We start from the raw sequence: 13,140 nt of genomic DNA, 5'->3' as shown, positions 1-13,140 counted from the left end.
TGTATGTATGTATGTGTATATATATATGTATGTATGTATGTGTATATATATATATGTATGTATATATATATATATATATATATATATATATATATATATATATATATATATATATATATATATATATATATATATATATATATATATATATATATATATATATATATATATATATATATATATATATATATATATATATATATATATATATGTATATATGTATATATATGTATGTATGTATGTATATGCAGCAGCCCTAACCCCAAAACAATAAACTTAAAAGATAAAGCTCAAGTCTGTATTTTAACAGATTATACACTACAGTGAAACAACTATTTAGTAAAATTAAGTAAAATTGTCTATATCGCAAAAAAATACCAAAATAAAAGAAAGAATAAATCTGAATATTTTAACAGCTGTAACCGGTAAAAGTTTTTCTTTATCCAAATGTCTGCAGGCTTTTCCCCAGATTTTATTTTTTTTTTTATCATTAAAGTTTTTTTATCATGTCTTCTCCTGACTCACAGGTTTGGAGTCTGGACACACAGACTCTCCTCTTCTCCTTTGCAAACGAACACGCCCGTCAGTCACTCTTCAGGAACCTGGGTACGGGAGTCATGCAGATAGAGGTGGGACCGGCTAATCACTTATTCTCCTGCGGTGCGGACGGAACCTTGAAGATGAGGGTTCTACCCAACCGCTTCAGTGTCATCAACAACAACAACAACAACAACAACAACAACAACAACAACCAGAACGGAAACCTCCAGAATGACGTTAAATTCTTCATTTAGTCAGAAAAAATATGAAGTTAAAGCAACCAAAGGTCGTCTTATGATTTTTGAACAGTGACTTGACACTGCAACGAGCTACGACAGACCACTGATCCAAAGTGTTACAATACTTTTTAATGAAGAAATATTTACAGGATTCACAGACTTTCCCAAAGGGGGAGCGAGATCCAGGAAATTTGAATACATTTTTTGTCCAACGTGGAGCCAAAGTTAGCGACAAAACACGACTAATAACACAGTTGTGGAGGTTAAACACACAGGGTAAAAACTGAGGGCACAGATAATCAGAACTGGAGCTGGAGATTCTCCAGAAGGACCTGACATGATCTCAGTTGATACTGATCTGCACATGGAGATCTGTTTTTGCACAGGAGGCTGTAGAAAGAGTGAGTCAGGTAAGAAGTAGAAGAGCTGCAGCGCTGTGGGACTTTTTATTATTTATACCAGTGAATCGCTGGTGCACAGTGCATCGTAAAGATGAGTGACAGTCCCTTCAGGACGCTCAGTTACTTCACTGCCGAACCAGGACCTCAGCACAATGCCGTCATAATCAGTGGACAATCCAGCCAAGCACAGTAGGTCCAGTTTTGTTTTGGTTTTAATAAACAGGACTCCAGTGTTTCTGTTAAGTCAGACAAATAGGTGTTGGAATGAAAACCTTAGAGGAATGACAGAACATTTTCTCACCTTTTTTTTTTTTCCTTTTTAATTTTCATTCTGATGTTTTATTTCTACTGCTTGGTAAAAATGATTAAATTATTTCCTTCAAAGTAGAAACATTTAGCTTCATGCCTCCTCATATCCTGGAGAATCATCTTATTTCCTGACTGACGTAGGTCAATCTACGTCGTGTCCTCCAGCTTAGAATAGACTGAAAACAGGTGGAGACGAGGCTCCAGGCTCAGCTCCGTAGTAATAAAACCTGCTTTCCAGCCCCTCTTAAGTTTACTGCTAATTTTATCTGTTTTTGTAGCTTAATTAAATGGAACATCCAAACCTTGTTTTACATCTTATTATACAAACAACTTTTTTTTTAATTACTTTGCCATCCACCTCCCCCCTCTTTCCCCTCGGGAGATGTATTGCTGGAACGTTATGTTTTGTACAGATGATTCTTGTCATGCTGTGAGGGCTCTACATTGACCAAATGTTTGCGTTACATTTTCCAAATCTTTTAAAAAAATAACCTTTCTGGACTTTCTGTTGTTGGATTGACTGAACATACAACAGGTTTGTCTCAAGCATGTCGTTCAAATTACGAAATTAAATTTCCCTCAAACTGAATTAAGTAAATAACCCAGCAAAGAGAAATGAAACTGCTGCTGCCTTAGGCTGGTTTTATTTAAACACATGCACTCGACCTTTCACCTCTTTTAACACAAACTGAGAAACAAGAATATATATATATAGATGTAAAACTGTTATTCTGCCCAGTGTTTTTCTAACTTGTGGTTGTTTTGTTTTTTTTTTTGCACTCAACCATCAAGCTCAGAATATGACTTGTGTTAAGGCTCAGCCACATAGTTATGTATTAACAAAAATCGCTTAGCCTTGTCAGTATAAAGCAGTAGAAATATATTTAAAAATCTATATATATATATCTAAAAACACCTGAATATACATATGTGTATATATGTATTTATGCAAATATATTTATATGCACTTACACATATATGTATATTTGAGTCTCTCTCTCTCTGTCTGTCTCTCTCTCTCTGTCTATATATATATATATATTTAAATACTTATATTTAAATATATTTATATGTGTATGCATATATATTTATATAAATATAGTATGTATAGTAGTATTTAAATTTAATCAGCGGTGTAAAGAACATAATTACTAATTACAGTAAGTGTCCTTAATCTTAAAGAACTCTGGCTGATGTTCATGAGAGATGTTAGTCGTGGCGTTAGTCCTCCTCAAAACACAACTTATATATAGGGTTATGAACAATATATTATATCTTCTTAAGTATATTATTAACTACAACTTCAGATCTTTTCATGCAGACTGTCCGTATATTCATCGAGGTCTGAGTTCATCATTTATTTAAACGATTAGTTGAAGATGTTGCACCTCCGTCCGTTGGTCCTCCAGGCTTCCACAGTTCTGTAGTCACACCCAGGATTTTAAAACTGGGTGACGTGTAGATTGAGCTCATGCGATTTCTGTATCGCATGACGTTAGCAGCCATTGTGATTGTATTGAAGTCTGAGAGAGAAGTTGTTTTAATGATTAGGTTTTATATCATTGTTGCTGAACTCAGTGGAGAACATGAAAACACATTTCCTTAGATGTTTTCTTATTTATTCTCTCCAAATTTCAACATTTACAGGCTGAATTGCAGCCCCAGATTATGACAGAGCCTCTCTCTCTCTCTCTCTCTCTCTCTTTCTCTTTCTCTCTGATGCATTGTTATGCAGATAACAGTTGTCAGTTAAGTCTCTTGACATTTCTGTATTAAATCTTTGCTGGTGTTTATTATATTTATCAGGTTTTGTTTTGGCAACATTCTCCAAATCCTACTTGTCAAATTCCCCTCACACTTGATGAAGAAAAAAAAAACACCGTCAATATTTATCAGTGTTTGCTGTGCATAATGCCCAGTTAATGCCCGACTATCTGACCCTTCATTCATTTGTAATTCAAGTGATAAGAGGTTTTTTCTGATGCCTGAAGGTTAAAATATGAGCACTTTTTTTTTCAAGTGTTAAATTCTGACGACATGAGGAAGTAATTGCTGTGGAAATAATAGTCACCAGAAAAGGGGTTGGGGGGAGATTGGTGTCTAAGAAAAATTAAGCAAAACACATTTTCAATTCTAAAAAAAAAAAAGAAAAGAAAAAAAAACAAACAAAGAAACGGATAATAAATGCTTGAATTTAATACTAACTCACCCTCACCATTAGAGAGAGCCTTATTGCAACAGGAGGTACACATACCATTGTTTGAGAACTGCTGTTCTAAATATTTGTCTAAGCCAAAGGTGTTCAGATCCTAGTTTTCACAAAAGAATCCTCTTCAGTTGAAGACACACCCCTGCAGCCACTCTGAGACTAAAGACCATCATTTTCCAGCAGTTAGTCAGAACTGAAGAAGCCTCTTGGAGGAGGAGGTGAAACGTCTCCCAGAACAGTGGTTCTTGACCCCTGTGCCACAGCACATTTGTGTGGCTTGAAGGATCATCACGTGTACTGTTGGTTTCAAAAACATTTATTTATTTATCTAGGACAGTGTGGTGCTTTGGCCCAGAGGCAATGTCTCTGTCATTGTTGTGGAACCCCAGGGTTCACCTCCTGGGCAAGTTCGAATCCCGGTTAGGGCAGTTAATACCAATACCTTCCAGTGGACTCACCACCCGCAGGAAGGTTTGGGGGGTTGGTACGGTGTAATGTGATTTGGGTGGCGACTGCTGCCCCTGCGACCCGGTAACAGATAAGCAGATGAAAATGGATGGATGGATGGATGGATCTAGGGCAGTGATTCCCAACCTCATTTGAGCCACGGCACATATATATATCACCAGGCTAAACCCCACGCCACACACCACCAAACAACAATCTCATAAAAAGCATATGTAATGAAATATAATAATCTTCTGGTTCAAATGACCTCATCATTGACTGAAATCTCGGCCTGTTTAGTTGACGACAATGCTGATATACTGGGAGGAATTGAAGAAAGACACTCGCAGAAAGACACAGCTCTGAGTAGCGTTTTTTAAGTTTTCATAGCCATCTGCTGCCACCTAGCAGAAGAGTATTATTATATGTTATATATGTAATATATATAATATTATATATTATAAAGATAAATTATATGCAATGAATAAGTAATAGTTTTCAATTAAGTGAAATTAGATCATTTTCGACGGCACACTGTGTGGCACAGTGTGTCACGGCACAGGGGTTGGGAATGACTGATCTAGGCAATAGTGACAGGAGAAACAAAGATCTTTTTGTGTGTCCCTTTATGAATTCCTGCAATTATGTCGATGTTCTGTTCAACGTAACAGGCCCAGGTTTCTCACCCAGTAATTAAATTGAGAAGATCATTGTATTTCATCACATATAGATATGCACACAGAGTGTGTGGTCGGATTTCTTATTGTAAAATGAGTGCTTAGGCTCAAATATTGGGAGCCACTGGTTAATGAGATAATGACTTAAAAACTAATTAAAATAATGATTTTCGTTAATCAGACCCAAAACTAGTTTCTCTGTTCCACTTCATGACTTTAACATCACATTCTTTATCCTTCGGCTTTTCTTTTTTTTTTTTTTTAATTCAGTTGTATCTGGTTTCCGACAGCAAGTGTCATCGACGGTTACAAAGATCAGGATTAAAACCAAGTGTGAGGTGATGGCGGTGGTGTGTGTCAGTTTAATACATGGAGCTGATTACCCACAATTCCCTGCTGCTGGCCAATACAAACAGCTTTCAGTTGTGATTCCAGGTGGAAGAAACAAATAGAGATGAAGTGAATGTGTGGCAGTGGTTTATATTATAAAATAGGACTAACGTAGTTGTAGCAACTAGCTGTAGATGAGCAGCAGTGACAAAAGCCACTTTATCAAGAATATAATTCTATATAAATAAAAGTCTATTTATGATATCTGTGCTTATAGAAGGTTTTTTTTTAGATTCATTGTTTTTTTTCTGACTTCTTCAAAGTTTGAAAAAAAACAAGCTTCAGCAAAACTCGAGAATACAATGCATTTAATCAGATTAATTCTAAAGATCTTTGCTCCAATAAAAGCGGTAAGAAGAAATGTTGGTTTTTTTAGTCGGCTAATGTTTAATTTTGTGTTTTTACAAGTGGCAAGTCATCATTCCATCGTTCCATCCCTCCAGTGGAAATGTGAAATAAATTAGAACATTCTAATTTTATAATGAAGACAATGTGTAAATCAATGTATTATATACAGAAAATTTATTAATGTAATAAAAATATCTACGTTAATGACGACATTGGTTTTTGTGTTACTTGTGTCCTTCGCATTTTTGTGCACACCGTTTGTCCTTCCAGTGATTATTAAGAACATATACACACACAGACACAAAGACATATTGGGTCTAGGTGACCATCGGGTCACCTAGACCCGAATGATCGCACAAGGGTTAAAAAAATGAGCACACTCAACTGTCAACGCTGATGTTTACTTACAGTAAATGATTAAAAAATAAATAAATAAAAGCAAGTCACAACATTAATAGAGCAGAGTGAAGCTACGAGTGATTAGTTGACAGAAAAACAAACACTATGTCCAGAATTAAAGCTCTTTATCAAATCAGCTCCTGAAAAAGTCTTCAAAAATTAGTTTCTCAAAAATGACTAAAAATACTCTCATTTGCCTTAAAATACTTAGCTATGTCCATTTTTGTGATTAAAATTCAGGAAAAATATACTATTTTGGTACACCAACTTTTGATCACAATAATATACTTAGCTATGTCCATTTGGTTTCGTTGTTTTTTTTTTGGTTAAAATTGGGAAAAAATGTACTTTTTTGATACTCCAACTTTTGATCACAAAAAAATACTATACCATTAAATTCCTGAAAAAGCTTCAGAAAGCACCAATTTAACTGAAAATATTTAATGCTTAATAATTGAAAAATAATTTACTTTTTATTGCGTAAGACATTGATCAATATTATTTTATTATACTAAATAATTGAAAAAATACAAAAAACAAAAAAAAACCCAGAATAAAAAATGCACAAATTTGCCTCCAAGCATTTAGCAATGTGTTTATTTATGCTTAAATTTCAGGGTCAACAACAATTAATCTGTCAACCATGATTAAATAAACATTTATAATGCTTTAAGAATCGAAACAAAAAGAGCAACTTTATTAAGAGATCTTTATTAATTTATTTTCAGAAAATATTTAGAAGTGTTATACAGATCTAATCGAAATGACATCATCTGAAGACATCATGATGATGAACACCACAGTATGATTCTACACCGACATTCGTCAGTAATTCTAAGTAAACAGTCTCAGGATGTTGCTAATTTACTGTATTTTTCTGACCATAAGGCATTATAAGGCCCATTAAGCAAAACAAAACAGTCAATCAAGCATGTCTGGATCACTCTCGTCAATATCCGAGTCAGTCTCGTTGTTGTTAATTAGTTGTTCAGTGATGATTCTGGCCTTCGTGAAAGCTCGAACAACATTTGAATCTGATACCTTAGCCCAGACATCCACGATCCATTAGCAGACAGTAGCGTAACTCACCCGGCGTTGCCTCCCTGTCTTGGTGAATGTGTGTTCGCCTTCTGTCATCCAGTGCTCCTACACTTTAACTTTAAACGCCGTGTTAACACCAATATTTAGCGGTTGGAATTCAGTGGTTAATCCACCCGGAATGATGGCAAGTCCCGAATTAGTTTGTTTCACTTGGGTTTTGACAATATCGGTGAGATGGGCACGCATGGAGTCACAGATAAATATAGACAGAGATATGTCGAAATCAACAGCCGTGCGTCTGAGTCGTCCTGCATCGCACCATACATCGACAACACAAAAACACAATTGTTGTTGATCTTCTTCTAATTGTTAATTAAAAGAGTTAAACGTCATTGTTGGCTCCCAGTGTGCTTCAGTTGTGTGCCATCATGTGTGATGCGCTGTGTGGTTTGGCTTTAAGAAATCGGTTCGAGCTCAGTAAGCACAACCGGAAGTAATACATAAGGCGCAGCGGGTTATAAGGCGCACTGTCAATTTTGGAGAACATTAAAGGGTTTTAAGTGCGCCCTATAGTGCGGAAAATACGGTACGATCAGGGATACGTCTTTACTATAATCTGATCTGATTATGAAAAGATTGGAGTAGATTATAAAAACATTATAGGCAGGTATAATGAAGCGTCATTAATGAAGCACAGGCTCAACTCAAAATAATTTACAGTGAGACTTAGATGATTACTACAGCTGTACTTGAGATGACATTTATTATTTCACAGGTCGTCACCTCTAAGTTAGTTTTGTATTTCTGTCAAAAGGAAAAACGTCGTAAGTGGTCAGATGGAGAACGTAAGTGGACCATTGGTCACGCCCTGAAGTCAGGTGATTGGACAGACTGCTGCTCCAGGTCTCCTACAGCTTTGCATAGTCCTTCAGAATGACCTCTAGCTTCTGACTCAGCATGATGTTCCCTCTCACCTTCAACTTACCTGAGAAAAAGGCCTGTGAGAAACAACACATGAACACTTCATTACTTCTTTCCAGTAAAAAAAAAAAATCTCTCACTTCCCCCCTGCCGCCCCCTCCGCTGGGCGAGGGACAGAGAGAATGAGAGAGAGAGAGAGAGAGAGAGAGAGAGAGAAAGAGATGGTATAAGAAGCCTATAGCTTAAATTCATATTTGGACATGTAAAAAAGATACACCAACATTGTACATACACATACATATATATTCTCTTCTTTATATATGTATGTACAGGTGTTAACTGAACAGGAACATCACCTGTTGTGGCCTGAGTGTTCCCTTCACCACCTCCATGAAGTCCTCATCAGACACTGTGATGGTGACGTCTGCTTTGCCACTGTAAGGACCTTGGTGCAGAGAACCACTGCCATTCTTCAGATCGATGGCTGAAGGGAGTCAGAGAAATGATGAATGACACACTGATAAAGCACGTTGGACATGTGACACATGAGCCAATCATTGTCTTCATGTTTTCATGTTTTCATTTTGCTTGTTAGCAAAGTGTCAACGTGAGTTTAAATGATCCTGTCGTTTTACATCTCAGTCTTTGTTTCATTGGCCAATGTCAGATCAAATCATGTTTTCTGACCACGCTGAGGAGGAAAAACAACACTGGGAAAAAAACAGTCTAATGAAGACAGGATTTGTGCTGTTTAATTTTGTTTTTTTCTTCCTTATTTGTGTTTGGTGTTTAAAGACCCATCTGGGGACAGGAGTGGGAAATTAGCTGCTGCTACAAACACAATGATGCATTGCACCGGATTACTGTGGTGACATTTCCCTGGTATTGTATCTGCCAAAGTAAATAAATGAAATGAATAAATAATAAGTCAGAATAATGGACTGGAAAAAAAGGGACGAGACTTGGCACCACAGCGCAAACTCAAATTTGTCTATTTATGAAACTAATGAAAGGCACAGCAAAGGACTGAATGAGCATCTGACTGGAGTTTTTGGTGTCTTTGCTGTAAACATTTTGTTGTTTCACATGATGAAATTGTGTTTTTTGACTGGTGAAAAAGAACCCAACAAAAGCATGATTTTGTTTTTCTTAGACCTACTGAACTCGAGAGCTTTGTGCCACGGTGTGTGTAAAAGCACGGCCCACTATTACTCAGCGTGAATATTAATCAATCATCCAATGGACACCACGCTGATCTGTTCTCCATCTGCTCTGTTTTGCACCATGACTGAACAGGATTCACACCCTCACATAGCTTCAAAGCTTGATGTAAGTTTTTTGAGGTTTTTCTTTTTCTTTTTAAATACCGCAGACACCGTACTTAAGACGTGGACATCGTTAGGTCCAGTACAGATTGTTGTCGCAATATGAAAATAAATGAACATGCTCTGCTAGTTTTGAAAGTATCTTGTTTTAATTGTAGCTTCCAGATGATTAATCTCATCTCGCTGAAGCAGAAAGTCAAACAACAGAAGGTAGATGCCTGTGTTTCACACCTGATTTTATTTGGGACTCACCTAAAAGATGGCATTATTAAAATGGATGGATGGGTGGGGGGATGGATGAATAAATGGATGGATGGGTGGGGGGATGGATGAATAAATGAATGGATGGGTGGGTGGATGGATAAATGGTTGGATGGATGGATGAATAAATGGATGGATGGGTGGGGGGATGGATGAATAAATGGATGGATGGGTGGGGGGATGGATGAATAAATGGATGGATGGGTGGGGGGATGATGGATGAATGGATGGGGGGACAAATAGACAGACAAACAGACAGACAAACAGAAGAATATTCTTTGCTTATAGAAGAATAAGCAAAATTAAAACTAAACTAAAACATCTTTGGCAGATTTGTTTGACACCAACTCCCGACGGTGGCCTTCCAAACGTTTATGAAGCCTCTTAATAATCACAATAAACGTATACCTAGCTAAAGGTATACCTCAATAGAATACAGTGTAAATGACAATCCTATTTAGTTAAAAAGACTTACAACATCTGCATTAAACAGGCAATGATGCATGAAATGCATCATTGTAATAGTGCCCGCGAAAAGGGAGGGTGCAGCGTTGTCTCTCCCTTTTCTCTCTAACTCCATATTGATAACACACACAGCACACAGGAACAGAGTGACTGTGATGGAGAGAAACTATGCACTTGACAGAACCAGCCTCACACTTTATCATCCACTGCAGCACTACGGGGCTTTTGGCAAGGTGTCCGGAACTGGCGGTGTGGTCGGGGCCATAAGCCTGCCATAATTCAAGGTGTAAATTGTGCTTGCTGCTTGTGTAGAGACAAGACCTTATTACAAAGCAGTCAATTAGACCCAGCATAAAAGATGAAGGTCAGTGTTGTATAACAGACTGACAAATAGAGGCTATTTACTTTGTCCCCTGTCCTGATTTTACAATGTGTTGCCTTCTCATTAAACACCCCCCCGCCCCCCCCCACACACACACACCTTTGTGTTTAGGTCATTACTCAACATGCATGAACGTGTCATTTCATATATTTAGTCCAGTAGGTAGAGCTGGTCCTCATCCAACCAGGCAGCAGATGAAACTCTCCCAAATCTGTAAGTCTAAATGTTTTGGACCTGTTCCTGACAAGGTATTAGAGCAGTGTGTAGATGTAGATGACAGAGTGTAATCGGAAAAGCACAGTGTGTGTGTGTGTGTGTATTGCATGTAAATGTGTATGTGAATGGATGTAAACTGAAGCTATCTAAAGCCCAGGGAAATAGTGAACAAACACACCATTCACCTCTGGCCAACATGAGCGCTGTAGGACTGGGATGAATTTTTCTCTCTCTCTCACACAACACTAACTGCTGCTAAATTACTGTTGTGTTGAATGTGGACAAGAAAAATCCATTTAGGGGGGTTTTCTTTTCTTGGAGGGTCACCACAGTGGACAATCCACTTATTGATACTGGCACAGTTTTTACTTTGGATGCCCTTTTCTGACTCAAACCCACCCCATCCGGCCTTGGGATGAGCACATAAAGGTTGAGGAATTATGGACACCATTAGGATTTTTATTTATTTATTTTTTGCTGAAGTCCTAAGACCTAATGCGGTGATTAACATCCATCCCAACACACCGTGTCTGTGACACCAACTGAAGCCAGCGCAGTGCGTGATGCACAACTACGTTGTCCCAAATGAGTTGGTGGTGAATTTTAGGTTGTCGTTAATCTCAACACTCCCCATTGGTTTAGCCTTGCTCATATATATCAGCTGCAGCCTCTTTTAATTAAGCGCTTAAAGTATGGTATGATCAGATGATTCCCGGGTTAATCACTGAAAGATTTATATCGTGTGAATATAAATTTTACGAGCAGTAAGTCCACCGCTGTTGACTGACAGGGACAGGAGAGACCACTAAACCGGTTCTACCAAGCAACATCCAAAAGCACACTAATGACCTAAACCAGTTTCCCAACCACCGTGCAGTGACACACACTAGTGCGCCATGAGAGATCATTGGGTGTGCAGTGGAAAATTATCAAATTTCACTTAATTGAGCTGAAAACTAGTAATTATTTATTGTAACGTATTTTTTGGACCATAAGGCGCACCGCATTATAAGGCACACTATCAATGAACGGGAATATTTTCATATATGAGGCGCACCGGCTTACAAGGCGCATTAAGCGAAGCGAAACAAAACAGTCAGCGAAACAATTAAGCGTAACAATCAAACATATCTGGATCACTCTCATCAATATCCGAGTCAGTCTCGTTGTTGTTAATTGGTTGTTCAGTGATGATTCTGGCCTTCGTGAAAGCTCGAACAACATTTGAATCTGATACCTTAGCCCAGGCATCCACGATCCATTAGCAGACAGTAGCGTAACTCACCCGGCGTTGCCTCCCTGTCTTGGTGAATGTGTGTTCTCCTTCTGTCATACAATGCTCACAGGCAGCTCGCAATTTAACTTTAAACGCCCTGTTAACACCATTATTTAGCGGTTGGAATTATGTGGTTAATGACAATATCGGTGAGATGGATGCGCATGCAGTCGCAGATCAGATTTGTGATTCGTGACTCCCAAATCATATGAAAGATTTGTTCATATTGAACTCACAAATCACTCACTGCAAACTAATCACACTCTGCGAACGAATCTTTCACTATGAACTAATCTTTCACCCTGAACTTATCTTTCACCCTGAACTAATCTTTCGCTGTGAACGAATCTTTCACTATGAACTAATCTTTCACCCTGAACTAATCTTTCGCTTTGAACGAATCTTTCGCCGTGAACTAATCTTTCGCTGTGAACTAATCTTTCGCTGTGAACTAATCTTTCGCTTTGAACGAATCTTTCGCCGTGAACTAATCTTTCGCTGTGAACTAATCTTTCGCTGTGAACGAATCACTATGAACGAATCACTCTCTGTGAACTAATGTTTCGCTTCGTTCTCGCAGATTCGTTTCATTTGTCACGTGACAGAGAGCTCGGGTCTCTTTTGCTCTCATTCTTTCTATCTCAACCATACTTTAATAATGACTTTAATTATTCTAACCATACTTACTGTATGGTAATTGTTGTTAAACCAGCCACTAGGGCACACGAATCAGTGTTTTATAGTGCTGGTCCCAAGCCCGGAAAAATGTCGAGGGTTACATCAGGAAGGGCATCCAGTGTAAAAGAATGCGAATTAAAACGTTTTCCATACTGGATCAGTCGGGGCCTACAGGGCACTGATGGAAATTGGGCTACTGTTGTTCAAAGACAGAGAAGAAGAGGAGGGCGTTTGGTTAAGAGTAAAAGAAAGTAAGTGGAAAAGAGGAAGTATAGAAGTGTTGGTCTGAAGTTTGGAACTCTGAATGTAGGTACAATGGAAAAGGGGAAAGTAGAGAACTAGCAGGGAGAACAGTGAAATAGTGAGGCTACAAGGAGCAGAGGTGGTGAAGGTGGTGAAGGTGCAGGAGTTTAGGTACTTAGGATCAACTGTTCAGAGCAGCAGAGACTGTGGAAGAGAGTGAAGAATAGAGTACAGGCAGGATGGAACAACTGGAGAAAAGTGTCAGGAGTGATCTGTGATAGGAGAGTGTAGAAGGGAAAGGTTTACAGGACGGTGGTCAGACCAGCCACGGTGTATGGTTTAGAGACAGTAGCAATAGGCAGAAGACAGGAGG

At 38.1% G+C, this 13,140-nt stretch overlaps 2 protein-coding genes across 3 annotated transcripts in view; one reads left to right on the top strand and one right to left on the bottom strand.

The window, feature by feature from the left end:
* dmxl1 (Dmx like 1) overlaps window positions 1-919 on the top strand; it is a 47,884-nt gene extending 46,965 nt beyond the window's left edge. For both annotated transcript variants that reach the window (XM_008335979.3, XM_008335978.3), the window contains one exon: window positions 528-919. In XM_008335979.3, the coding sequence (XP_008334201.1) occupies window positions 528-794 (267 nt within the window). In that variant the 3' untranslated portion in view covers window positions 795-919. The remainder of the gene's footprint in view (window positions 1-527) is intronic.
* A 5,735-nt stretch (window positions 920-6,654) lies between these two features.
* The window catches only part of hsd17b4 (hydroxysteroid (17-beta) dehydrogenase 4), a 26,639-nt gene continuing 20,153 nt past the window's right edge, over window positions 6,655-13,140 (bottom strand). Inside the window, exons 24-25 of the mRNA XM_008335980.3 lie at window positions 8,278-8,405; window positions 6,655-7,998 (exon numbers count right to left, since the gene is read on the bottom strand). Coding sequence (XP_008334202.1) covers window positions 7,909-7,998; window positions 8,278-8,405 — 218 coding nt within the window. The 3' untranslated portion in view covers window positions 6,655-7,908. The remainder of the gene's footprint in view (window positions 7,999-8,277; window positions 8,406-13,140) is intronic.

Source organism: Cynoglossus semilaevis, chromosome Z, assembly GCF_000523025.1.
Source record: "Cynoglossus semilaevis isolate Cse_v1.0 chromosome Z, Cse_v1.0, whole genome shotgun sequence".
NCBI classification, from domain to species: Eukaryota; Metazoa; Chordata; class Actinopteri; order Pleuronectiformes; family Cynoglossidae; genus Cynoglossus; species Cynoglossus semilaevis.
The sequence above is the reverse complement of the archived record's forward strand: the minus strand, read 5'-3'. Positions and strand labels throughout refer to the sequence as shown.